Source organism: Phyllobates terribilis, unplaced genomic scaffold (genome assembly GCF_046119375.1).
Source record: "Phyllobates terribilis strain yellow unplaced genomic scaffold, ASM4611937v1 Scaffold_5__5_contigs__length_657084704, whole genome shotgun sequence".
Taxonomy (NCBI): domain Eukaryota; kingdom Metazoa; phylum Chordata; class Amphibia; order Anura; family Dendrobatidae; genus Phyllobates; species Phyllobates terribilis.
This window is the reverse complement of record NW_027362765.1, coordinates 545,313,649-545,341,581: the sequence shown is the minus strand read 5'-3', so window position 1 is coordinate 545,341,581 and position 27,933 is coordinate 545,313,649. Positions and strand designations below refer to the sequence as shown.

General features: G+C 42.0%; 1 protein-coding gene across 1 annotated transcript in view; it reads right to left on the bottom strand.

The window, feature by feature from the left end:
- The window catches only part of LOC141271656 (uncharacterized), a 188,877-nt gene that overhangs the window by 29,329 nt on the left and 131,615 nt on the right, over window positions 1-27,933 (bottom strand). The window contains exons 32-36 of the mRNA XM_073681698.1: window positions 23,002-23,082; window positions 17,033-17,068; window positions 14,808-14,861; window positions 12,807-12,860; window positions 8,801-8,827 (exon numbers count right to left, since the gene is read on the bottom strand). Of these exons, the coding sequence (XP_073537799.1) occupies window positions 8,801-8,827; window positions 12,807-12,860; window positions 14,808-14,861; window positions 17,033-17,068; window positions 23,002-23,082 (252 nt within the window). The remainder of the gene's footprint in view (window positions 1-8,800; window positions 8,828-12,806; window positions 12,861-14,807; window positions 14,862-17,032; window positions 17,069-23,001; window positions 23,083-27,933) is intronic.

The window sequence follows — 27,933 nt, the reverse complement described above, 5'->3', positions numbered from 1 at the left end:
AACGAGTTTTGCTGCCCTTAGAAAAAGCAGCACAAAACTGATGACATATGCGCGTTAAAGGGAACCTGACAGCAGATCCATTCATCCATGCTGCCTGAACTATGGTTACATTATTATCATGCTGCCCAAACCATGAGGCTGTGTGCCCACTATGCGTTTTTTAAGCGTTTCCGCAGCTGCAGTTCCTCCGCAGAAACGCTTAAAAAACGCTTGGTAGAAAGTCTGCAATGTTCCCCAATGATAATCCGCATGTGCTGTGCACATGCTGCGGAAGGTTGGGGGGCAATCGGAAGGTGAGTATAATATTCATTTTTTTACCATTCTTTTACTATAACTTGGTCACACTATATAAATCCATGCCGGTTGCATGGATTTATATAGTGTGACCAAATTGTCAAGCACTTTCCAAGTGATGCTAAAATCACTTGGAAAGCGCTTGACAACCTGCATGCGAAATCACATGATCAAAACGCTTCACTTACGCTTGTCCCTGGCAGGAAAAATGCATGTACAATCCGCATGCGTTTTTTTCTGCCAGGGAGATGCAGAAACGCTCAGGAAAAATTCGGAGCATTTCTGCATCGTGGGCACTTAGCCTTAGTCACATTATTGCAGCCGTTTATGTGTTACTCTTAAATGCTGCAGCATTTCAATGAAAATATATTTTTAAAAGCCGGCCGAGGATTATGCGTCTTGGTGTCTAGTCCGAGTCAGGTCCCCAGCAGCTTCCTTAGATTACAGGGTCTCCTGCTATACACACACACATACGGAGAGACCTGCCCATTGGGTACTTATCTCGGACTATTCACCAAAGACACATAGTCACTTGCCAGCTTTTCAAAATATTGTTTCTCTGAAACACTACACCATTTCAGAATGGAACATACAAACCTGATTTATGCTGCTTGTTACATAGATTGAAAAAAGACCATCAAGTTCAACCTTCCTCTCACAATAAAGTTCGGGCAGCACCGCAGCATGAATCTCCTGTCTAACTTACACTTACGATTTTTTCCTCTCTAATTCCCTTAACCTTCTGGCTATTACTGAAACCTGGATCCAGTATTCAGACACCACCGCAGCTGTTGCTCTCTCATTTGGTGGCCTGAAATTTTTACATTCCGCCAGACCTGAGAATAGACAGGGTGGAGGTGTTGGTCTGCTCCTTTCACCACAATGTGCTTTTCAGGTCATACCCCCAGTTCTCTCACTTATGTTTCCTTCCTTTGAAGTGCACACTATCAGACTCTTCAAACCCTTCTCCCTGCGAGTGACTTTTGTGTATCGCCCTCCAGGCTCCTCCCACAAGTTCCTGGATCACTTTGCCACCTGGCTTCCTCACTCTCTATCCTGTGACATCCCCACCATCATCATTGGAGACTTTAATATCCCCATCAATGATCCCCTCTCCCAATCTGCCTCTTATCTACTTTCTCTTACCTCCTCATTCGGCCTCCCACAATTTACTAATTCTCATATGCACGAAGACGGGAATACTCTGGACCTGGTCTTCTCCCGTCTCTGCTCGCTGCATGACTTTACTAACTCCCCTCTCCCGCTCTCGGACTACAACCTTTTTTCCTTCTCTGTCAAGAACTGTCTCCTCACCCGGGACACCCCCACTTACCACACTTCTAGGAATACACGTACCATTAATACCCAGCAGCTTATGGACAATCTCCACACATCTTTAGCCCCATCTCCTCCCTCTCCTGTCCAGACTTAGCATTGTCACACTACAATAATACACTGAAGAGCGCCCTAGATGAAGCAGCACCTTCTACACGCAGAAAGACCCTACACAGACAACGGCAGCCCTGGCACACAATGCAAACATGCTTCAGCGTTGCTCAAGGTGTGCTGAGCGTCAGTGGAGAAAATCTCTTTTAGCAGAAGACTTCATCCACTATAAATTCATGCTCAAAACCTATAACTCTGCCCTTCATCTGGCCAAACAATCCTAATTCACCACTCTCATCACTTCACTGTACAACAATCCAAAACAACTTTTTGAAACCTTAAACTCCCTGCTGAAACCTAAAGCACAGGCGCCCACCACCAACCTCAGCGGGGAGGATCTGGCCACTTATTTCCTAGAAAAAATCAACCACATCCATCAAGACATCTCATCCCAATCTCCTCAGTGCCTGGTTCCCCTTCCCTGCCGCACTACAAGCTCACTAGCCATCTTTGAGCTTGTTACAGAAGAAGAAGTTACCCAGCTCCTCATTTCTTCTCGACCTACAACCTGCAACAGTGACCCCATTCCTTCACATCTTCTGCAGTCTTTCTCACCGGTGGTCACCACTCACCTGACTAAAATATTTAACTTCTCTCTTTCTTTAGGTATCTTTCCCTCCTCATTTAAACATGCTATCATAACCCCTTTACTTAAAAAGCCATCCCTGGACCAGAACTGCACTGCTAACTACAGACCTGTCTCTAACCTTCCTTTCATCTCTAAACTCCTGGAACGCTTGGTCCACTCCCGTCTAATCCGCAATCTCTCAGATAACTCTCTCCTCGACCCTCTACAATCTGGTTTCACTCCTTACACTCCACTGAAACTGCCCTCACTAAAGTCTCTAATGATCTACTAACAGCTAAATCCAAAGGTCACTGCTCCATGCTGATTCTCCTGGATCTCTCTGCTGCATTTGACACTGTGGATCACCAGCTCCTCCTCACTATGCTCCGCTCTATAGGCCTCAAGGTCACCGTTCTCTCCTGGTTCTCCTCCTACCTCTCTGACCTCTCCTTCAAGGTATCTTTTGCCGGCTCCTCTTCTTCTCCTTGTCTCCTTGCTATCGGGGTCCCGCAGGGCTCAGTCCTAGGCCCCTTCCTCTTCTCTCTATACACTGCCCCTATTGGACAAACAATCAGCAGATTTGGGTTCCAGTATCATCTCTATGCTGACGACACCGAACTATACATCTCTTCACCTGACATCACCCCTACCCTAATACAAAATAGGATTGTCAGTCCGCTGTGTCTAACATCATGTCCTCCCTCTATCTTAAACTGAATCTCTCTAAAACTGAACTTCTTGTGTTTCTCCCCTCTACTAACCCACTCTACCTAACATCGAAATTACCTTGGAGGGTTCAACCATAACTCCCAAGCAGCACACCCGCTGCCTTAGGGTCATATTCGACACTAACCTTTCCTTTACTCCCTATATCCGATCACTCACTCGCTCTTGTCTCCTGCATCTTAAAAACATCTCCAGAATCCTCCATGCACACGATAACTGCACTCGGTACTTGAGTATTGCACTTAAACATACTGGCTGATGACCAGATCATACAGCTTTATTTGAAAATCCCTATTTATTATAATTGCCAGACCTGAAAGTACAAGCACTTTTCACCTATTGTGTCCCCCCATTTCCTTGTAGAATGTAAGCTTGCGAGCAGGGACTTCACTCCTAATGTAACTGTTCAACCTGTCTTAAATTGTATTGAATTCATTGTCTGTATATGACCCCGCTTAATTGTAAAGTGCTGCGGAATATGTTGGCGCTATATAAATAAAAAATTATTATTATTATTATGTCATGTTTCTGTGGCGCCCCTGAGGGTTCGACCGCCACAGGGATGCTGCACCTCTTTAATGGGGTGTAGTGTTCCTCCTATGAGGTAAGAACAGTACGATGGTCAGGACCCTACCTCCACATCCAACACCACACTTCTCCCACCAGAGGGGCTAGTAAGCACTCGTTGCTGCTCCTACTGGAAGTTGGGAGACTGGGGAACCAAGAGATAGGGGAACCAACTAGTGGGTGAGGGTGGAGGATTCACATTTTAGTGACACTTTAAATTTGATATTTAATACACAGCCATCTTGGTTCTGGGTTCTTTGATCGTGATCTCCCTCCCTGAGCGTGGATCCTGTGTGGACCTGCAGAGGATGGAGACACGGCCCTTGTACTCTGGCCTTTGGTCGAGGGGCAGGTTGCAGATAATGTATGTCTCAGCCCGGTCAAGGACCATGACCAAGAAGGCCCGGAGCTTAGGAGTGTAGCTCCACCGCAAATGGATTCCGGGGGGATACAGACGGAGCGGTATACGCCACCTGTCCTCGCTAATCTGATCTATTCAGAGGGATTCCGGCTGCAAGAGGGGTACCGGCCCCTGACACCTGACCTTGCTACTCTACGTCCTGGTCAGGGAAGCCCGGTAGGCCCTGAGGATCCCACTGGGTAACGGAAGGAGCGGAGCTGCCACCCATACCCTTTTTCTGAGTGAAGTTCAGAGGGAGATCCGGCCTATCTACACATACACACACAGACGGGAAAGGACCCGGTCTGAAGTCTAGGAACACTCTGGTGCGGGGTCCTGATTGAACACTGGACTTACTCGGAGGTTGTCGGACTCCCCCCCCCCCCCCCCCGTCTCTGGTGACCGCAGAACTCCGCGAGGAGCAGGGAGAAGCCATTCAACTGCAATCTCCACCGTGAGTAAAAACCCTGGAAGTTAACCCCTATGGCCTCCGGACTCTTTATTCTGCATTACACCGCACTACGCAGCACCAGACCTCCTATACTACAACCACCTCCATCCTGTCTCTCTACCCTGAGGCCCTGCTCCGCCTGTGAGGAGTAGTAACAACGACGGCTGCCATAACATCCTGCCTCAGCGGACTGCAGCAGCGCTGGTGGCCTTCACCAGGTGCCACAGGTGGCGTAGTCGAGATCAGCCACTCAACCCGGATAAGCCCGTACCACCCTTTTTAATGTGACGGCCCTGGGCACGGAGAGGGTCCGGGCCACGGCTGCACCCCATCGACAACATAGGACCCGGCTCCGAGTCCCCCATCTCCCAGGGTAGGGCTTTCAGCGTCACACATTCCCTTTAAGGAAGTTTGTATTTATATGATTCAAAGGTAACCAAAAGTGTTTCTAATGTTTGGTGACGAACGTAAATTGATGCCACTGTTACCGCATTAATAAACGCCATCACATCCCTCCAACCAAACTTGTTTATATAGTAGAGACATGATCTATTTTCCTTATTATACTCAGTGCTGCTAAGTCCCATTTTAAGACTTGATGTTAGTGTTTCTATTAATTTGGTAGTTAACTGTACAGATCTTTAGTACGAGCAAAAGAGTTCACTTATAGTCGGATTTGTGTACTGTGGTACATAATGTACATATAGAGCTATGCACTATAACTAACCTGTCAGTAATGCACATGAAAGGGTGCGTTTAGGGTTTTAAAAGGAATCTGTCAACAGTTTTTTGTGGAGAAATATGATATAGGGGCAGAGACACTGATTCCAGAGATGCATCACTCACTGGGCTGCTTGTTATCATCTTGATAAAATTCCTGTTTTCTCTGCTGCATATCTAGCAGTTCTCTGAATGCTGAGCTGTGTATAACCCCACCCACTCCACTGATTGGCAGCTTTCTGTGTACACTGTACATTGCTAGAATGCTGCTAATCAGTGGTGGGGACAGGGTTATACAGACCAGGAGGACTACATGGCAAGTGACAACTATTCCTCTAGTGATAATCTCCTGCTGATAAAACACAGATTTTGTTGAAGCTACGACAAGCAGTGTAATAAGTGACGCATCACTGGTATCAGGGTCGCTGTTTCGGAGCACAAACAAAGTAAAGCAGTGACTTATATCAGCTCTGCTGAATATCAGGCCTATTTTTTATATTTTAGCACAATGAGGTCTTTTTTTCATGAGCTCATAGGGAAACACATGATACATTAAGGCTCATGCAGACGACCGTATTTTCGGTCTGAGTGCGATCCGACAAAACACTGGAATGCATTTGGACCAATGTAATTTATGGTGCTGTGTACTTGTCCGATTTTTTCCTCGGACCGAGTCTGTCCAATGAAAAAGAAAATTGCAGCGTGCGCAATTGGCATCCATAAATCAGATCGCACTTGACCATGCAAGTCAATTAGTACGTGAAAAAAAAAAATCAGACTACACTGATGACAACCGAGTGCGTTCTGATTCTCATGGACTGACAGAATGGAGAAGAAGGAGAATTTTTTTCCATCTTCTCCTCAAAAATCGGATCACACTCTGCTCACACTCTGATCAAACTCTTATCATAGTCTAATCCGAGGGTGGTTAGCATAAGATGAGAAAAAATACGGTCATGTTGCCTTAGTCTTATAGAGATTTTCTCTCCTAGAAGCAATTATTCTAGAGGAAATCATTGTGAAGCACAGAGGCTCCATGTGTCTGTGAACAGAGTGCCAATGGTTCTGTAAGAATCTACAGGGAATTTGTGTGCTACCCTACCATGTATCTGACTTTGGGGAAACTGGGCAAATCTAAGGTCCCAGTGTACTATGACACAAGAAGCATGGATTAGCACCTTATATTGTACCGTGGCATGTTCAGATTTGTAACACAAATTGTGTTTTTACCATTTCGCTGAGTGCAGATAAGCCAAATGCTACTTATTTCAGGTATGTGAAGAATATGCACAGTCTGAATCAGACAACAAATGATGATTCTAGTGGTAATGTAGAAATACTGATGACATACTGCTTGCATATTTCATGTATTTAGCAATGTTAGGAGGCATGGTACAGAGTTTATTATATTTATTTTTTGTTTTTATTATAATGTGGAGGAAGCTTAAATGTCTGTTTAATATAGATTAGATAATTTAGGACATGATTAAGCAATTACATTGAGGCATAGTAAAGTGTTGTTTGCAGAATGAATATAAGATGTGAAAAGCAGGGAAATTAAAACCAAGGAGAGGGCACTTCAACAAAGAAAGGATAATCCAGGAGAAAAGTGGAACAAGCTACAGAGGAGGTTGGAGGAAAGACCCAGGTAAATAGGCACAAGTTAAGGAAAAGGATAAAGGGGACAAAGGTGAACCTGTGGAAAGCAAAGAAAATACACACACAAAAAAAGTGAAGAAAAGGAATTGTAGCAAGTGAGCATTGCACAAGTATGAAGTGGACACATTTCATTTGGTGTTTCCAGTAACTCCACTACGTGTCCGCTGTAGACCACAGTGTTACAAAATGTAGAACTGGTCTCATTACACAACATGTTCCTTATCTGACCTTACAGTATTAATGTCAACGTGTTGTTAAAACCCCACCGAATACTGAATAAATAATAGGCATTTTCTTTTTTCTGTTATGTATTTAAACAGGAAACCAAATGAAAAGTGCAAAGAAAGTTTTACTTTTGTTGAGTAGACAACTTAGAACTAGACAAATAAAATAAAAATAAGTATAGTATACTTAGTAGGAAAGCTGCCATGAAGATGTTTATGGTGAATTGTAGATTAATGGAGGTAAGAAACCTTTGATAAATAGTTGTAATAACAGAATAAAGTCACATTTGGACACTCTTTGTTAACAACGTTCTTCTCTGGGTCATAGAAGGAGGTCCATGGCAGAGACCACTCTCCGTGTCATCTCCATCATATTTCTGATGTGATTTTCTTTTAACGGGAATTTTTGTTAATACATTCCATATAGCATGGAACAAAATAGCCTATATCCATCAGGACTAGATCTGTGCTAGTAAACAGTGGTTGCTAAAATTTAGTATCTTAAAATGTAGTTGACGTGTCAGAAGTTTTGATCAGCAGAAATCTGGTTCTTAAAACCATCACTGATTGCTTTAGTGAAGGAGCAGAAGTGTTCAAGATTCTTTTTTCCACTTTCAGAATAGTGGACCCCAAATGCTGGAAAATACTTAAAATAACAAGCACAGCAGTTACTCACACTCCCTGGGTCCAGTGACGGCTGCTTCGGTCTCACTTTATTGGCTGCAACAGTGATGCCATGTCGGCAGCACACATCACCGCTGAGCTCAGCAGCTGTGCTGATGTAGACAACATGAGCTGCTGCGCTTAGTGATTGGCTACAGTGATGATGTGTGCTGTCGATGTGAAGTCACCTCTGCAGCCAAAATACTGGGACCGAAGCATGAGCAGAAAGTTGTCACTGATACAGAGAGGGTGAAAACCTGCCGTGTTTGTATTTGAAGGTATTTTAAAACATTTAAGGTCCTTTTTCCTAAAAGTAGACATCCCCTTTAATGCTGTGCCCCTTTGGATGTGATCTACTCTGCTATACAAGCAGAGTTTGCGCCTCTGCACCTCTCACCCCACCTCTCCGAAGAAAACCAAGCAAAAAGGATTATAGCTGAAGAGACTGAGTACTTATGCCCCTTCATTTCAGAAACTGGGGGAGGTTTCAAGACCCAGAGAAATTAGTGTGGAAACTGTTAACAGGACCACCTGACTACCAATAATGTCTTCTTATGTGGCAGAAGGGCTTTGTGCATCAGAGCCTGCGTGTGACTGCTATATGTGCATCCTCTATTGCTATTTCCTTAGGCATCTTATACAAAATATAAATATTCTAAGAAATGTTACTTTCTTACTTTACTTCATTATATAAAAAACTTGATGACCGCTTTCCTTCATGTTATTTATGGTGGAATGATAATAAAATGCACTCTGTATGCTGGCATATGAAAGAAGCTGCAAGATAACTGGCATATTTGTCTTTTTAATAAACATGCAAAATATAAAAATTAGGACAAAAAAAGATTTACTACTCAAACACAGTTTCACAACAAGGAACAACACAGTGTAGAAGAGTAATGAGCATGCTCAAAAGAAGCGGATTGACTTGTAATTTGTAAGAGTACATATGTCAGTGTATGCAAGTGAAAGTACTCATTGTGTACTGGAGTTGTCAGGCCATCTCAACTCACAATCATTCCACCTTATTAAGAATTGCATTAGTAATAGATTAAGATAATTTGAAAGTAAAAGATTCTTACCCGGCTTCCCTTCTCACCAGGTGATCCCTGCAAAGACAAGTATTTAGATCTTCATTTATATACACAATTGAGCCACATTTGGGGCTACAAATGTTTGGTTATCCCCCCCAATTAAAAAGATACAACCATACATAAAAACAGTAAAACAATATGTGCACAATTATTAGGCAATTTGTATTTTTGATGATTACTTTTATCACTGAACAATTCCAGTGCTGTCAGTCAATCCAAAAGGTTAATAAACCTGAATATTTAAGAAAGTAAAAGTGAAGTTTTGTCTTACTTAGGAGAATAGCAATGTGTGCAGAATTATTATTCAACTAAATGAAAAATGCAATTTTTCACATCTCATTTTTTTTATTTTAATCTGTTAAATTGTGAATAATAACCAAAGAACTCAAAATGTACAAAATTAAATTTCTGCCATTTCAAAAAAAAATATTAGTCATCAGTATATTTTCACTAACAGCCATAAGCCTTCTATCCATGGAGTCTGTCACTTTCTTAATCTGCTGACAATCAACTTCTTGGGCAACAGCAACCACATGCTCCCAGACCCTGTTCAGAGAAGTGTACTGTTTTCTTTCACCATAAATCTCCAATTTTAAGTAGGGTCCAAAAGTTCTCAATAGTGTTTAGGTCAGGTGAAGAAGGGACCTTGTCAGTATTCCTTCATCTTTATGGCCTTTACTGGCAGCCAAGCAGTTGAGTTCTTGGACGCATGCGCTGGAGCATTGTTCTGTATAAACATAATGGTTTTCTTGAACAGTCCAGGCTTTTTCCTGTACCACTGATTGAAAAAAGTGTCTTCTAAAAACAGACAGTAGGTTTGGCAATTGATTTTGAGTCCATCTTCAGTCGGATAAGATTCAACTAGCTCATCTTTAATAATACCAGTTCATAGCAGTACCCCACCTCCACCTTGATGGCATCAGAGTGGAAGTGGAAGTATGTGCCTGCTACTGATCCAACCATGGGGCCATCCATCTGGTCCATCAAGAGTCACTCTCATCTCATCAGTCCTTAAAATCTTTAAAAAATCTGTCTTCAGATATTTATTGGCCCAGTCTTGATGTTTCCACTTCTGTGTCTTGCTCAGTTGTGGTCTGGTTTCAGCCCTCCCTACCTTGGCCATGTCTCTGAGAACTCAACACCTTGTACTTCTGTGTCTTGTTCACTTGTGGTCTGGTTTCAGCCATCCTTACCTTTGCCATGTCTTTGAGCACTGAACATCTTGTACTTCTGTGTCTTGTTCACTTGTGGTCTGGTTTCAGTCATCCTTACCTTTGCCATGTCTTTGTGCACTGAACATCTTGTACTTCTGTGTCTTCTTCACTTGTGGTATGGTTTCAGCCATCCTTAGCTTTGCCCTGTCTTTGAGCACTGAACACCTTGTACTTCTGGACCCTTCAGGGAGGTTGCAGTTTTGGAATATGACAGCACGGGAGGATAATGGCTTCCTGGTTGCTACACATTTGATCCTTATCAAATCTTTGGCAGTTAATGTGCGTCTTTTTTTCTTAACACTTTTTTGTAACCTTGTTAACTAGTTGCAACAAAACTTTTGATAGTTCTGTCATTTCGCCCCAATATTTTAGCAATTTCAAGAGTGCTGCATTCCTCTGCAAGACTTGTAACAATTTCTGACTTTTCAGAGTCAGTTATATTTCTTTTTGGCCCATTTTGCCTGAGGAAAACAAGCTGCCTAAAAATTCTGCACTTCTTGATAAAGGATGTTGTATCCTTAGGCCTCCCTCATTGCACAGTTACACATCACCTGGTCTGCTTCATCCAAAAAGCATTCACATTTATACAGCTTGGAATTTAAAAATCTGCATAAAAATGCTGATATGGTCAAAATACCTACTTGTTTAATAATTGTGCACACTATGTATGCTCTTCTACGTACAAGTTGGAAACATGACATTGAATCTGTGGAGATCACTCATATGGACTAAGCTATAGTTCAGTATGTTTATGTCACAAATTAATGGGGTTGGCACTACTTTTACATTAATGACCTACCCTAAGATAGAGAATAATCTGATCTGCAGTAGTTGCAGCCATTATACAATGTACAGAGCAGGAGCTTTTCTGCCTCATCTGTGTTTGCATCTAGTCGAAAGAGGTGATAACGGCAGCTTGGAGGGGATGATGCTGAGTCTCGGACCCCTACAATCTAACATTGATGACATATCCTATGGATGGATCATAAATACACTGCTCAAAAAAATAAAGGGAACACTTAAACAACAGAATATAACTCCAAGTAAATCAAATTTCTGTGAAATCAAACTGTCCACTTAGGAAGCAACACTGATTGACAATCAATTTCACATGCTGTTGTGCAAATGGAATAGACAATAGATGGAAATTATTGGCAATTATCAAGACACATTCAATAAAGGAGTGTTTCTGCAGGTGGAGACCACAGACCACATCTCAGTACCAATGCTTTCTGGCTGATGTTTTGGTCACTTTTGAATGTTGGTTGTGCTTTCACACTCGTGGTAGCATGAGACGGACTCTACAACCCACAGAAGTTGCTCAGTTAGTGCAGCTCATCCAGGATGGCACATCAATGCGAGCTGTGGCAAGAAGGTTTGCTGTGTCTGTCAGCGTAGTGTCCAAAGGCTGGAGGCGCTACCAAGAGACAGGTTAGTACGCCAGGAGACGTGGAGGGGGCCGTAGGAGGGCAACAACCCAGCAGCAGGACCGCTACCTCCGCCTTTGTGCAAGGAGGAACAGGAGGAGCACTGCCAGAGCCCTGCAAAATGACCTCCAGCAGGCCACAAATGTGCATGTGTCTGCACAAATGGTTAGAAACCGACTCCATGAGGGTGGTATGAGGGCCCGTTGTCCACAGATGGGGGTTGTGTACACAGCCCAACACTGAGCAGAACGCTTGGCATTTGCCACAGAATACCAGGATTGGCAAAGTCGCCACTGGCGCCCTGTGCTCTTCACAGATGAAAGCAGGTTCACACCGAGCACATGTGACAGACATGACAGAGTCTGGAGATGCCGTGGAGAGCAATCTGCTGCCTGCAACATCCTTCAGCATGACCAGTGAGGCAGTGGGTCAGTAATGGTGTGGGGTGGTATTTCTTTGGAGGGCCGCATAGCCCTCCATGTGCTCGCCAGAGGTAGCCTGACTGCCATTAGGTACCGAGATGAGCTCCTCAGACCCCTTGTGAGACCATATGCTGGTGCGGTTGGCCCTGGGTTCCTCCAAGTACAGGACAATGCCAGACCTCATGTGGCTGGAGTGTGTCAGCAGTCCCAGCAAGATGAAGGCATTGAAGCTATGGACTGGCCCGTCCGTTCCCCAGACCTGAATCTGATCGAGCACATCTGGGACATCATGTCTCGCTCCATCCACCAACGTCACGTTGCACCACAGACTGTCCAGGAGTTGGCGGATGCTTTAGTCCAGGTCTAGGAGGAGATCCCACAGGAGACCATCCGCAACCTCATCAGGAGCATGCCCAGGCATTGTAGGGAGGTCATACAGGCACGTGGAGGCCACACACAATACTGAGCCTCATTTTGACTTGTTTTAAGGACATTACATCAAAGTTGTATCAGCCTGTAGTGTGTTTCTCCACTTTAACTTTGAGGGTGACTCCAAATCCAGGCCTCCATTGGTTAATAAATTTGATTTCCATTGATGATTTTTGTGTGATTTTGTTGTCAGCACATTCAACTTTGTACAGAACAAAGTATTCAATGAGAATATTTCATTCATTCAGATCTAGGATGTGTTATTTGAGTGTTCCCTTTATTTTTTTGAGCAGTGTATAAATATAGTGGACAATCCCTTAGAAGAGTGATTTTTTGATATTAAAAGGGATGACGCCATGTAAATAATAAAATATGACACAGTATTTCAGCAAGTAGCTAACACTAGGCAGCTTAAGACCAATTTCATATACTGTGGACAAAGATGGAGACAAAAAAAATATATAATCCACACATATATACATTATCCTGCTAGTATACATACAGGTGGCCCCACTGGTCCAGTTGGTCCTACAACACCAGCATCTCCTTTATTGCCCTGTAAAACCAATTTATGAAATGTAATACATCATCAGAAAATCATATAAGTACACGTCGCTTCTTCATCTGTGCCTTCTTATTTTATACAGGTTAAAACTCTTCTAGAACACTTGAGTCTATGTACTTAGATGTTGAGACCAGTCATTTAGCATAACATGATCTGTTTCCATATTACCACTGAATTGGAGATGTGCATGGAGAAATCGTACCCATTATCAAAATAAGTGTCTCCATTAAAAAATGAGACTATCCACCCTTTCAAAGTATGATTTACCAATTCACTGCAGTAGACAGTACAGCCTTTATCAGCACACCAAAATGTTGCAAATCAGGCTCCAATTATGTATTTTGTTTTCCCCACTTGCAGATTTGAAAAAAGTACAATTCTAGATTAAAACAGTTGAACTTTTCAGAGGCATTAAAGTAAGTACAGTACAGACCAAAAGTTTGGACACACCTTCTCATTTAAAGATTTTTCTGTATTTTCATTACTATGAAAATTGTACATTCACACTGAAGGCATCAAAACTATGAATTAACACATGTGGAATTATATACTTAACAAAAAAGTGTGAAACAACCGAAAATATGTCTTATATTCTAGGTTCTTCAAAGTAGCCACCTTTTGCTTTGATGACCGCTTTGCACACTCTTGGCATTCTCTTGATGAGCTTCAAGAGGTAGTCACCGGAAATGGTCTTCCAACAATCTTGAAGGAGTTCCCAGAGATGCTTAGCACTTGCTATTTGTATATAATTCCACATGTGTTAATTCATAGCTTTGATGCCTTCAGTGTGAATGTACATATGCAGCAAAGGTTATCACAACTCACAACACATTTTGAGAACTTCTCACAAAAGGTTATCTCAATTAAAGAAGACATTTCACCATTTATTTCATGCTTAACTGGATACATATTTAACACCCGGAGGTGAGATGCTGTGGGCCCAGTGTCAGCAGGAAAGCTGAGCGCAGTGCATGTGGTCTACATGAAAATGGCTGCCCAAGCCGGCGCATGTTCAGTATAGGATCTCGGCGGCAATTTCCCTGAGGCCCACGGCTTCAGGAATATGGCCGCCGGAGGCAGCGCATGCGCAGTTGAGATCTCTGCTGGGTCGAGATCCCAGTCTGCGCATGTGGCCTCCGGGAAAGCTCTGCCTGACCAGCAATACTGGGCCCACAGCATCGCACAGCTTCTGCAGCCGCTGGCTTCCAGGCACAGAGACCCTGCTTCCTTGCGATCCTGCTCTACCACCACTGCAACTCCCCGGTAAGCCTGTATTCAGACCATAAGACGCACCCCCCCATTTTCCTCATAAATGTGGGGGGAAAAAAGTGCATCTTATGGTCCGAAAAACATGGTACGTTGATTGCTAATATCCCTGCAACGGAAAGGTTAAATTAAAAAAAATGTTTTATTCCACTCTGCAGCCACTGTTACATTACCTAGTTTAGCATGAAAAATTTGGTCAAAGTTCCTTTTTAAGAGGATTAAAGTAACTTCGCATTACACATGCTGAGTGAAAGTAACCTCTGTTGGATCTGTAGTACTTGTATTAATTATTGCATGTTGTAGTTACTAACACAAGCTAAACCAAGTAATATGGGAGTTACACTAAAATGGTTTATATGGAAATGGGAAATTTAATCTGTCACCATAAAACAGCAGCTCCCTCCTCTGCAGTAAGCCTTCAAATGGCGCATTCCCTGTATGCTAATGTAGCCTCCATAGGTCGGTTGTACTGGTTTTCTGAACTTTCCAGGGGATGCATTATAATACTGGTTTTGTAACATTTTTAGATTTATAGCAGGGAAGAAAAAGTGAATTCAGAGCTGGGTTCAAACTATGGAGAATTTTTTAAAGATTATTCCCAACCCTTTGTTTAGAACACTCTCAAGAGTCCTCTGATTTATAGTTATTAACCTAAAAATATGATTATTTTACCCTCTCTCCTTTTGGTCCTGCTGGTCCTGGAACACCAATTGGTCCGGGGGTCCCCTATTACACAAAGAGAAATTACTTGTTGTTGTGTTGACATTACTTAGATCTTAGAGGTTTGGAAACAAGCGAGTAGAAGCAAAGTCCATTGAGCAGGCAATCGAGTTATCGTTGGCTAGTTACAATTTTCAGCACTGAGTCTAAGATACTTTTAAACATCTTAGAGAAAAACTAGACAAGTGAGACTGCACCTGAACACCTAACCTAAATAAGCAATGATCATTAGCTCCAAATAGAAAAAATGTCATCCTAACTCAAAGCTGAAAATGGTAACTTGATAGATATATTGGTTTAGTCACATATTTAAGCACTGTCATTGATACATATTGAAACGGATTATTAAAAAAGGAAAGGGACTTGCATCATTTCAAGAAGGTAGCTTAGCATGCAATTTGGAAATCACCATGCTGCAGAAATGGATGCATTTTATAGATCAAAAGGTCAGGCCTCATAGTTTGTTTTTTTTATGTCCTACAATGATTCCCCTCATACTAAAAACACGTGCGATAGTAACCAATCCATGGTCAGCTCTTCAGTATGTAATTATTATTGTCATATTGTACCTAATTTCAACACAACAGTCTTCTCATGTCCTCAACACCGGAACCTTAGGTAATACAGCAACAGTTTCACCACATTAGAAATATTAATCATGAAATTTCAGATAGCTTGGCTGAATCATTAAAAAAAACATTGAATTGTTTGTCGTGAACACAGCACCAAGTCATTTTTGTAAAATCAAAAATTGTGGGCTAACAACCCTAAAAAACCAAATTTATTCTACTGTTGTCACTAACGGGTTTACAAAGTAGATGCCACCTACAAGACACAATATCGGTGCTGTAACTTTATTGCCTTTATGTGCCTCAGATTTCCCATCGGAAATGTATTTATTCTTGTGTTTGCAAAATTCAAACTGAGAAAAAAAAGAGCAAATGAAAAAGATTAATCATTACATGCAGCCATGGCCACTAAGAGAAGGCCGAATTTAGTAAAAGGATCCGTTGGGCCCTGCCCAAAGGTTTCAGATCCAGGTCCCTTCTGCTAAATTCTGACTAATTTCTAAAAAAGTTGGTGGAGCTAGCTTAAAAACGGCATAAGGCACATTTTTTAAAAATTTTGTAAATCTAAATCTTAAGTTCATGGTGATGTCATTATACAACTGTTCTTTTAAATTAAATAAATTTTAGCAAATTTCAATTATATGATTGTTTATGTGTAACTTAAAATGCTAAGTTAATTCATATTATCTATAATGATGTATTTAAATATTTTATATTATTGGAAAATCTGAGTCCAAACCAAGCTGATCTGTAATAAAAACTGTGGTGGACAGATACTTTTGGTGCTGCTTACCACATGAAAAATATCAGCATGTAGCCGGGAAATATCCGAAAGCACTAGTTGCTAAATGTAGAAGGAATTCTCAAGAACAATTAATAATCAGCTTTAAATTGAAAAATTTTCTTCTCCAGCACAATAGACGTGTCATATTGTACTTTTGGTTCTCAATATTGTTTTATGTCTGGCAAAACGGAATCAAATTGTATGTATGTTTCATTGATTTAAAGGGGTTGTACAAAGTTTGAAAGTCATCCCCTATCCAAATGTCAGACTGCTGGAGGTCTTACCGTTGAGGTCCCTGCTGATCCTCCTGAATACTGGGGCTCTGAAAAGTCCCTTGTGAATAGAGAGGTGGTTGATCATGTATACCTCCACTACATAAATTCTTAATGGGAGTGCTGAAAGCCAGCCTAACTCTGTATTCGGATATCTCTCTCCGAATGTCCCATTAAGATTGAATGGAGAGGAGGTGCGCATGATTAACCACAGCTCCATTCTTTCAGGGTTTTTACATCCCTGGTTTGAAGCAAAAGTTGGGTCCCAGCAGTCATACTCCCAACGATCAGGAAGTTATTCCTTATCCAATGGATAGGGGACAATTTACAAACTTGGTACAACCCCTTCAAATGCAATGTTCTGTAGAATTTAAGGAAACAATTTGAAACCTATCATAAAAATGCAATGTAAATAAAACTGCGTTTTAATGCTGCTTGTAGGTTGGGGGGAGCCATATGATAGTGAAGAGGCTGCAGTTAAGAGCAGATGGGGCAAGGCAAGGTATAAGGAGAGGTAGGTAGGAAGGTTAGTTCAATGGAGTTAGGACTCACCGGTGGACCAATTCTGCCGTCTAAACCTGAGGCACCCTGGACAGCAGGGCAGAATGTAAATGCACATGAAATGGACAGGAGAATGGAAGGGGGGGGGGGGAACAATGAGGGAGGGGAAAGTGAGTGAAGCAGCAACTAAAAACATACATACACTTACATTCCTTTAAATCAAGGACAACAAAGGATTCAAGTTAAAAGTGATGTGCGTAGTTACAGCACATTAGGTATGGTTACATTTTCAATAAATAGATAAGGACAAGTATGGAAATCTAAGTATTGAGGGGCTCAGTGGTTAGCACTGCAGGCACTGCAGCATTGCAGTGCTGGTGTCCGGGGTTCAAATCCCACCAAGGACAACATCTGCAAGGAGTTTGTATGTTCTCCCCGTGTTTGCGTGGGTTTCCTCCAGGTTCTCCGGTTTCCTTCCACACTCCAAAAACATTCTGATCTAGTCTAGATTGTCAACCCCAATGGGTAAAGCACTGCGGAGTTAATGGCGCTATACAAGTGAGTAAAATTAAAGAAAAAAAAGAAGAATATTTTCAAGGTTTTTTTAGGTTTGAGCTGTGTGAAACTTAGGTCACTTTGTATTTTTTCGTTAGTGTAAAACTTTGGTAAATTTCATACTTAATAAGATAGACCTATTACAGTAATTTACCATGCTAGAGTAGACTGCCGTAGAGGCCGTGTGAGATTAAAGAATTGATGACCTTTCTGTAAATGAGAGATGAACAGAAGTACTCGGCACTAAACAATATATGGGTGATCTGCAGTTTCACTCTGTACATTGCTTACATCCGACTGCTGTTTAGCAGATTTCAGCAGATCAATGCTGACTTGACACTACCTATTATATTTCTAATGAAGTGAGCTCTCTGTTACATGGTACCCCCTCCTGCATTTGTACCAGAAAACAAAGGGAAGCATCTAAAAAGAGCAGAGCGCTGTTAAATTTACCAGCAGTATGAGTGATGTTACAGAAGGGGGGCTTCGATCTGGCAACATTCATCCATTTTGATGGTATAATGCCTTCCACTAGAGCTTCAAATATAGCTATCACTGTTCAATAAGTGTCCTGGTTCTAACCAGAATAGAAGCCTTTGTCTGGAATGTTAAACATAATTGTAAAACGTAAATAGAAATATAGTTTCTAAAATGTGAAAAAAATTTAAATAAAGAAGTAAAATAAGAGAGAGAAAGTGACAAGCTTAATACTACACAGCAGTTATTTCTAAGAAAATGAAAAAGTTGCTAAACAGCAATGAAATACACTCTCCAGATCTTATTTGTAAGGTGCACCTAAAGATAGATGGAGAACAACTGCTGAATCTTAGAAACAAATCAGATGATTTCATCCATCAGGTTTGGGATTATGGGGCAGCCCATAAATTGCAGTGTGAGTCTACTACTACTACTCAGCTCTTCTGAGAAACGCCTGTAGACGCTAACATTAACTGAAGAGCTTTAATAGCCCATTCTAAAAAATCAAAATAGTCACAAATGCCACCTCCTTGACCAATGAAGATTTTTTAAACAACGTGATGTCTAAAAATGATGAATATGTCATGTAAATTTGATGCATTTCAGAAGCAGCAAAATTTAATTCTGCTATTTCCATGAGCGCAATGACAGGGAATCCATCACCAGATTTTTGCTACAACATCTGAGAACAGCATGCTGTAGAGGCAGAGTCCCAGATTCCAGCAATATGTCACTTACTGGGCTGTCTGCTGTAGTTTTGATAAAATCATAGTTTTCTCTGCTGCAGATCTTGCAGTTCTCTGAATGTTGAGCTCTGTATAACCCCGCAAACACCACGGATTGGCAGCTTTCTATGTACACTGTGCATAAGCTGACAATCAGTGGTGGGGGCGCGGTTATACAGAGCTCATTAATATAGAGCACTACATGGCAACAGGTTTACTAGTCCTCTAGTGATAATCTCCTGCTGATAAAACAGTGATTTGATCAAAACTACAACAAGCAGCCCAGTATGTGACACATCCCTGGAATTAGGGTCTCTTTCTCTACATCATGCTGCTGTCATATGAGATAGCAAAAACCTGGCCAGCCATCGGAATAGATAAAGTAAAATTCTCATATAAATGCTGCTATAAGTCTCTTCTCTCATAGATTTACAGTAATAAAATGATTTTAAGTCGTGGAATATCATTAGAAAAACATGGCATCTTCCTCTAGTTATGGCACCACACCTACCCATAGGTAACTTGAATGGAACTAAGGTGCAATAATAAGACACCAGAAGACTTGTAGTGATGTTTTTAGAGTAAATCAAGCATGCTTTTCTAATCCTATTTAACCCCTTTAAGTCCTAAAATAGATTTATTAAGCTCTTTTTTTATTGACAAAGACCTCGCTTTAAGGCTACTTTCTAGTAATTGAAGCATCAATGCTTTGGAAGCCATTATAATAAGAAAATCCAATAATTGTATTATTTAGTTAACAAGAGCATGTGGGTGACATGCCAGACAACCAGAATGTGAAGTTAGGGGGTTAAACCATATCACTTTTTCTGTACCAGAACATGCTTATCATTAGCATAACCCATTGTCACACTCAAATGTTACAATTAGCAGACGCAATCAAAAAAACATGTAGTAAAAATAATCAAGCACAAAGCAGCTGAACAATTCTGCAGAAAAATGTTTAATTTTTTACTTTGATATGAAATCAAATATATTCATATTTAGCAGACCTTCCATCCCTAAAAAGAGCATTCCCACGTAATCACAATATATCAAGTCAGGGGTTTCTTCCTTTAGTTCAGTGTTAAAGGGAACCTGACACCTGATACATGATGCCCAAACCATGTATCAGGGAAACCGTGAGCCCCATGCATCAGGGAAACCGTGAGCCCCATGCATCAGGGAAACCGTGAGCCCCATGCATCAGGGAAACCGTCAGCCCCATGCATCAGGGAAACCGTCAGCCCCATGCATCAGGGAAACCGTCAGCCCCATGCATCAGGGAAACCGTCAGCCCCATGCATCAGGGAAACCGTCAGCCCCATGCATCAGGGAAACCGTCAGCCCCATGCATCAGGGAAACCGTCAGCCCCATGCATCAGGGAAACCGTCAGCCCCATGCATCAGGGAAACCGTCAGCCCCATGCATCAGGGAAACCGTCAGCCCCATGCATCAGGGAAACCGTCAGCCCCATGCATCAGGGAAACCGTCAGCCCCATGCATCAGGGAAACCGTCAGCCCCATGCATCAGGGAAACCGTCAGCCCCATGCATCAGGGAAACCGTCAGCCCCATGCATCAGGGAAACCGTCAGCCCCATGCATCAGGGAAACCGTCAGCCCCATGCATCAGGGAAACCGTCAGCCCCATGCATCAGGGAAACCGTCAGCCCCATGCATCAGGGAAACCGTCAGCCCCATGCATCAGGGAAACCGTCAGCCCCATGCATCAGGGAAACCGTCAGCCCCATGCATCAGGGAAACCGTCAGCCCCATGCATCAGGGAAACCGTGAGCCCCATGCATCAGGGAAACCGTGAGCCCCATGCATCAGGGAAACCGTGAGCCCCATGCATCAGGGAAACAGTGAGCCCCATGCATCAGGGAAACAGTGAGCCCCATGCATCAGGGAAACAGTGAGCCCCATGCATCAGGGAAACAGTGAGCCCCATGCATCAGGGAAACAGTGAGCCCCATGCATCAGGGAAACAGTGAGCCCCATGCATCAGGGAAACAGTGAGCCCCATGCATCAGGGAAACAGTGAGCCCCATGCATCAGGGAAACAGTGAGCCCCATGCATCAGGGAAACAGTGAGCCCCATGCATCAGGGAAACAGTGAGCCCCATGCATCAGGGAAACAGTGAGCCCCATGCATCAGGGAAACAGTGAGCCCCATGCATCAGGGAAACAGTGAGCCCCATGCATCAGGGAAACAGTGAGCCCCATGCATCAGGGAAACAGTGAGCCCCATGCATCAGGGAAACAGTGAGCCCCATGCATCAGGGAAACAGTGAGCCCCATGCATCAGGGAAACAGTGAGCCCCATGCATCAGGGAAACAGTGAGCCCCATGCATCAGGGAAACAGTGAGCCCCATGCATCAGGGAAACAGTGAGCCCCATGCATCAGGGAAACAGTGAGCCCCATGCATCAGGGAAACAGTGAGCCCCATGTATCAGGGAAACAGTGAGCCCCATGTATCAGGGAAACAGTGAGCCCCATGTATCAGGGAAACCGTGGGCCCCATGTATCAGGGAAACCGTGGGCCCCATGTATCAGGGAAACCGTGAGCCCCATGTATCAGGGAAACCGTGAGCCCCATGTATCAGGGAAACCGTGAGCCCCATGTATCAGGGAAACCGTGAGCCCCATGTATCAGGGAAACCGTGAGCCCCATGTATCAGGGAAACCGTGAGCCCCATGTATCAGGGAAACCGTGAGCCCCATGTATCAGGGAAACCGTGAGCCCCATGTATCAGGGAAACCGTGAGCCCCATGTATCAGGGAAACCGTGAGCCCCATGTATCAGGGAAACCGTGAGCCCCATGTATCAGGGAAACCGTGAGCCCCATGTATCAGGGAAACCGTGGGCAGCATGTTTCTGTAGTATCCCAAACATGTACAGTATGTTTGCCTCTGAAATGCTTCTTTAGAAACCGGCAGAACATGTAGGCAAAGACTTGCCAGCCACTGTCAGTGGGTGGGGAGAAGCCGCTGGAGACGCGCCTCTATGACCGGTCACCCGTGCAGCTCAGTCCCAGGTGGATATTAAAAGTATGTTTCTCTCTGAAACATTGCAGCGTTTCCGAAACAAACATACAAGCTTCGGATACTACAGCCAGTGGCTGATACATGATGCCTATGGTTTGGGCAGCATGTACCAGCTGACAAGTTCCTTTTAAGAGAAAATCAGTACAATTATAGCTTCTATAAAGATATACACCAAGGTTTTCTAGACTCCAGAAAAGCAGAGATATATGGCAGTCAGTGTTGTGGGAGTGAGGGGAGGACACTGAGGGTGCAACAAGAGGAAGCTTGGAAAAGTGCTAAATGTTGTATATTACAATATTATGCTTTTTTACAGTAGCAGATAAAAAAAAAATTAAAGCTATACATGACTTAGGCTATGTGCGCACGTTCAGGAATTGCTTGCCTTGTCAGGAAAAACGCTGCAGATTTTCCATGTGTTTTACATGCTTTTTTTGTGCATATTTGCCGCGGATTTGCATGCGTTCTTTCCAATGTATTGTATAGGCAAAAATGCATGCGGAAATGCACAAAGAATGGACATGCTGGGTTTTTTTCCGCGCATGAGATCTGCTCAGGAAAATTCCTGATCATGTGCATAGAAGTTGCAAAATGTCATAGGAAGTCATGGGATAAGGTATGCAATGCGTTTCTGGCCCATTTCCACGCTGAAAAAACACACCAAAAATGCACTATGTGCACATAGCCTGTACATGATTAGAATGCCATAGCTGCTTTCTTCTAAAAACTGCAGTAGACCTGTCAATGGGTTGTGTCTGGTATAGGATCTCAGCAGTATTGAAGTGAATTGGGATGACTACCGCTATCATGCATAACCTTATAGCATTTGGTCAAGTGTGGAGCTGTACTATGAAGCAAGCAGCCACAGTGTTCACAGCCTGTAAACCCCTTTATGTTGACTTGAGGGACAGAAGGTACCTGATAATATGTGTCTACAGGCTCCTGAGTTGTGAATTCAGTACTGCTATCAATGTATAGTTGTCAGATTTATAATTTACAAGTGTGGAAATGATAGGTGTCAGATCCTACAGGATATTTAATGGTAACATTTCTTGTTTTTTTGGGAAACACAGAATGAATAACAAATTTAGGATATTATTTCCCGAGGATGTTTTGATGGAAAGCTCTTCCATGGCAGCTCACATTGTGATTATGCTTTAGATTGTTGCTGAAAAATCTACATAGCATAGATATTTACAAATACTACATATACTTACTGGTAAACCCAAAGGTCCTTTGTCTCCTTTATCTCCCTGGCTGCCCTTCTCTCCTTTCATACCATTCTCTCCTACTTCACCCTGCAGATAACAAAATATCAAAAAATGTAACTGTATAACAAGTAAGGTTCATAGATAGATAGTCAATTCCATCAACTGGAACTGTAATCTGGCAAAACGTAAAGAAAATAATCTAATGCGTTATAGGTCAAGGCAGCTGTATAAGGAAGTTTAAAGAGGACCTGTCATAAATACAGTGGGCACAGAAAGTGACATGCACTGTGAGCTGTGAGGTCTTATATAGACAGGTGTGTGCCTTTCCAAATCAAGTCCTATCAGTTTAATTAAACACAGCTGGACTCCAATGAAGGAGTAGAACCATCTCAAGGAGGATCACAAGGAAATGGACAGCATGTGACTTAAATATGAGTGTCTGAGCAAAGGGTCTGAATACTTATGACCATGTGATATTTCACTTTTTCTTTTTTAATAAATTTGCAAAAATTTCTACATTTCAGTTTTTTTCAGTCAAGATGGGGTTCAGAGTGTACTTTAATGAGAAAAAAAATGAACTTTTTAGAATTTACCAAATGAAACAAAGAGTGAAAAATGTAAAGGGGTCTGAACACTTTCCGTACCCACTGTATGTAATTTTTTTCTAAGGTACAAATGCTATTGTTCTCTTAAGGCCACGTTCACACATTCAGTATTTTGTCAGTATTTCAAATCAGTATTTATAAGCCCAAACCAGAAGTGGGTGAAAAATGCAGAAATGGTGACGTGTTTCTATTTTACTTTTCCTCTGACTGTTCCACTCCTGGTTTTAGCTTACAAATACTGATGTAAAATACTGACCAGATACTGAATGTTTGAACATGGCCTAAATCTGACATTATTTTTCTTTTGTTACTGTGCCTGAGATATGGCCCCTTTTCTCTGTGTATAAATCTAGTCTTTTTAGCCAAGGGGGTGTGATCCTTAACTCTTCTCAATAGGAGTCTTCTCTAGGATCATGTCCAGTTGGCTGACAAGACTAGATTTAAATACATGGATGGAAAAGGCCATATCTCAGGAATGGAGAGGCATGGAAACATACAGGTGCTTCTCACAAAATTAGAATATCATCAAAAAGTTAATTTATTTCAGTTCTTCAATACAAAAAGTGAACCTCATATATTATATAGCGTCATTACAAACAGAGTGATGTATTTCAAGTGTTTGTTTCTGTTAATGTTGATGATTATGGCTTACAGCCAATGAAAGCACAATGAAAGTCATTATCTCAGTAAATTAGAATAATTACCAAAAAACACCTGCAAAGGCTTCCTACGCATTTAAAAAGGTCCCTTAGTCTGTTTCAGTAGGCTCCACAATCATGGGGAAGACTGCTGACTTGACAGATGTCCAGAAGGCAGTCATTGACATACCCCACAAGGAGGGTAAGCCACAAAACGTCATTGCTAAAGAAGCTGGCTGTTCACAGAGTGCAAGCATATTAATGGAAAGTTGAGTGGAAGGAAAAAGTGTGGTAGAAAAAGGTGCACAAGCAACCGGGATAACCGCAGCCTTGAAAGGATTGTTAAGAAAAGGCCTTGCAAACATTTGGGGGAGATTCACAAGGAGTGGACTGCTGCTGGAGTCATTGCTTCAAGAACCACCACACACAGACGTATCCAGGACATGGGCTACAAGTGTCACATTCCTTGTGTCAAGCCACTCATGACCAATAGACAACGCCAGAAGCGTCTTACCTGGGTCAAGGAGAAAAAGACCTGGACTGTTGCTCAGTGGTCCAAGGTGTGGTTTTCAGATGAAAGTAAATTTTGCATTTCATTTGGAAATCAAGGTCCCAGAGTCTGGAGGAAGAGTGGAGAGGCCACAATCCAAGCTGCTTGAGGTCTAGTGTGAAGTTTCCACAATCAGTGATGGTTTGGGGAGCCATGTCATCTGCTGGTGTAGGTCCACTGTGTTTTATAAAGATCAAAGTCAGCGCAGCCGTCTACCAGGAAATTTTAGAGCACTTCATGCTTCCCTCTGCCGACAAGCTTTTTGGAGATGGAAATTTCATTCTCCAGCAGGACTTGGCACCTGTCCACACTGCCAAAAGTACCAATACCTTGTTTAAAAACAACAGCACCTCGGCTGTGCCACAGGATGATCGCCTCCATGCCGCGCCGCATTGATGCAGTAATTGATGCAAAAAGAGCCCCGAACAAGTATTGAGTGCATTTACTGAACATACATTTCAGTAGGCCAACATTTCAGATTTTAAAAACATTATTCAAGCTGTTGTTATAATGTATTCTAATTTACTGAGATAATGACTTTTGTGTTTTCATTGGCTCTAAGCCATAATCATCAACATTAACAGAAATAAACACTTGAAATAGATCACTCTGTTTGTAATGACTCTATATAATATATGAGTTGCACTTTTTGTATTGAAGAAATTAAATAAATTAACTTTTTGATGATATTCTAATTTTGTGAGAAGCACCTATAGAATTAACAATGTCAGGTTCAGAAAAACAGCGATATGTGTCCAGGATGGGGAACATATATATCAGAATGGGGAACATACATACAAGGATGGAGATCATATATACCAGGATGGAGGACATATATATAAGGATGGGGCCAGGGTGAGGGACATATATACCAGGGTGGGGGAACCATACAGTCATGGCCAAAAGTGTTCCAGAAATTGAAGTATTTCTCCCAGAAAATTATTGCAATTACACATGTTTTGCTATACAAATGTTTATTTCCTTTGTGTTTGTATTAGAACAACACAAAAAAAACTGAGAAAAAAATGAAACTTGGACATAGTTTCACTTAAAACTGCATAACTGAATAAATAACTGCAATCAGTCATTTCCTATAACCATCAACAAGCTTCTTACACCTCTCAACTGAAACTTTGGAGCACTCTTCTTTTGCAAACTTCTCCAGGTCTCTCATATTTGAACGGTGCCTTCCCCCAACAGCAATTTTAAGATCTCTCTACAGGTGGTCAATGGGATTTAGATCCGTACTCATTGCTGAACTCTCCAGCGCTTTGTTTTCATCCATTTCTGGGTGCTTCTTGAAGTATGTTTGGGGTCATTGTCCTGCTAAAATACCCATGACCTAGGACGCAAACTCAGCTTTCTGACATTGGGCACTACATTGCGACCCAAAATCTTTTGGTAATCTTCAGATTTCATGATGTCTTGCACACAGTCAAGGCACTCAGTGCCAGAAGCAGCAAAACAACCTCAAAACATCTTTGAACCTCCACCATATTTGACTGTAGGTACTGTGTTCTCTTCTTTGTAGGCCTCATTCCATTTTCGGTAAACAGCAGAATGATGTAATTTACCAAAACGCTTTATCTTGGTCTTATCCTTTCACAAGTCGCTTTCCCAGATGGATTTTTGCTTAGTCACATACATTTTGGCAAACTGCAGACTAGCTTTTTCATGTGCTGAATATAAAAATACCAGAAATATGGACAATACTAGGGACCATAATCCCAAAATATTGTGAGGAACTCCCAGTACAATTTAGGAAACAAATATACAGAAAATGGAGCCAAATATTGGCCCAAAAATAGATAGGAAATAGTGCAAAAACCTATTTAATTAAAATTGAATTTTACTGAAAAAGTCAAAAGAATTAATAGACAACATTACAATAAGTAATTAATAGTACAATTGGTGAGGACACAAAAAATGTGACAGCATGAAAGACACATAAATGTGATAGGTAATTGGTTGCAAAAGAATATTTTTACACATTAGTGAAATAGATGATAGATAAATTAGTCACAATTAGTGATGAGCGAGCATTCACTTTTGACAGGCTATCCCTGCATGTCTAACAGATGTGACACATGCAGCCGCAACGGCTGTTACTGACATGCCGAGCACACGGAGCATGCTCTTTTAAAGGGTTAAATGAGCACGATCGCTCATCACTGGTCACAATCCACAGACAGAAATTCATTCAAAAAATCTCTACGTAGTAATATGGTATCGCCACTAGATGGCACCCAAGTACAATTGTGTACAAAAACATGTTGTAAATAGGGGCCAGTACAATAGTAATGAAGGAGATCAAATGACACAAGTATCAGTAAAGTACAATGATGTAAATGGACTGTGAATGAAAGAGCAACAACATCATATATAAAGTGACAAGTGCTTACTCATAAAATACTTTGTGTCTGTGTGTGTGAGCAGTCTTGACAGGCGTTTCACATGGGCTTCTTCGAGGGGCTGTGACAAACTGCACTCTAGCTTTTTTATGTATCTGTGTCAGCAGTGGGGTTCTCCTGGGTCTCCTTCCCCAGCGTTTCATTCATTCAAATGTCAACAGATAGTTTGCGCTGACACTGATGCATCCTGAGCCTGCAGGACAGCTTGAATTTATTTGGAACTTGATTGGGGCTGCTTATCCACCATCAGGACTATCCTGCATTGCAACCTTTCATCAATTTTTCTCTGCCGACCACGTCCAGGGAGATCAGCTACAGTGGTATGGGTTATAAACTTTTTGATTATTGCGCACCGTGGACAAAGGAACATCAAGATCTCTGGAGATGGACTTGTAACCTTGAGATTGTTGATATTTTTCAACAATTTTTGTTCTCAAGTCCTCAGATAGTTCTCGTATCCTCTTTCTGCTCTCCATGCTTAGTGTGGCACACACAGACACACAATACAAAGATTGAGTCATCTTATCCCATATTTATTTCAGGTGTGATTTTCATATTGCCCACACCTGTTATTTCCTACAGGTGAATTTGAATGAGCCTAAAACAGTTGTTTACCCACAATTTTGGAAAGGTGCCAACAATTTTATCTGACTCATTTCGGATTTTGTGTGAAATTATGTCCAATTTTCCTTTACTTCACTGTTTTTTTTTGTCTTGTTCCAATACATGCAAAG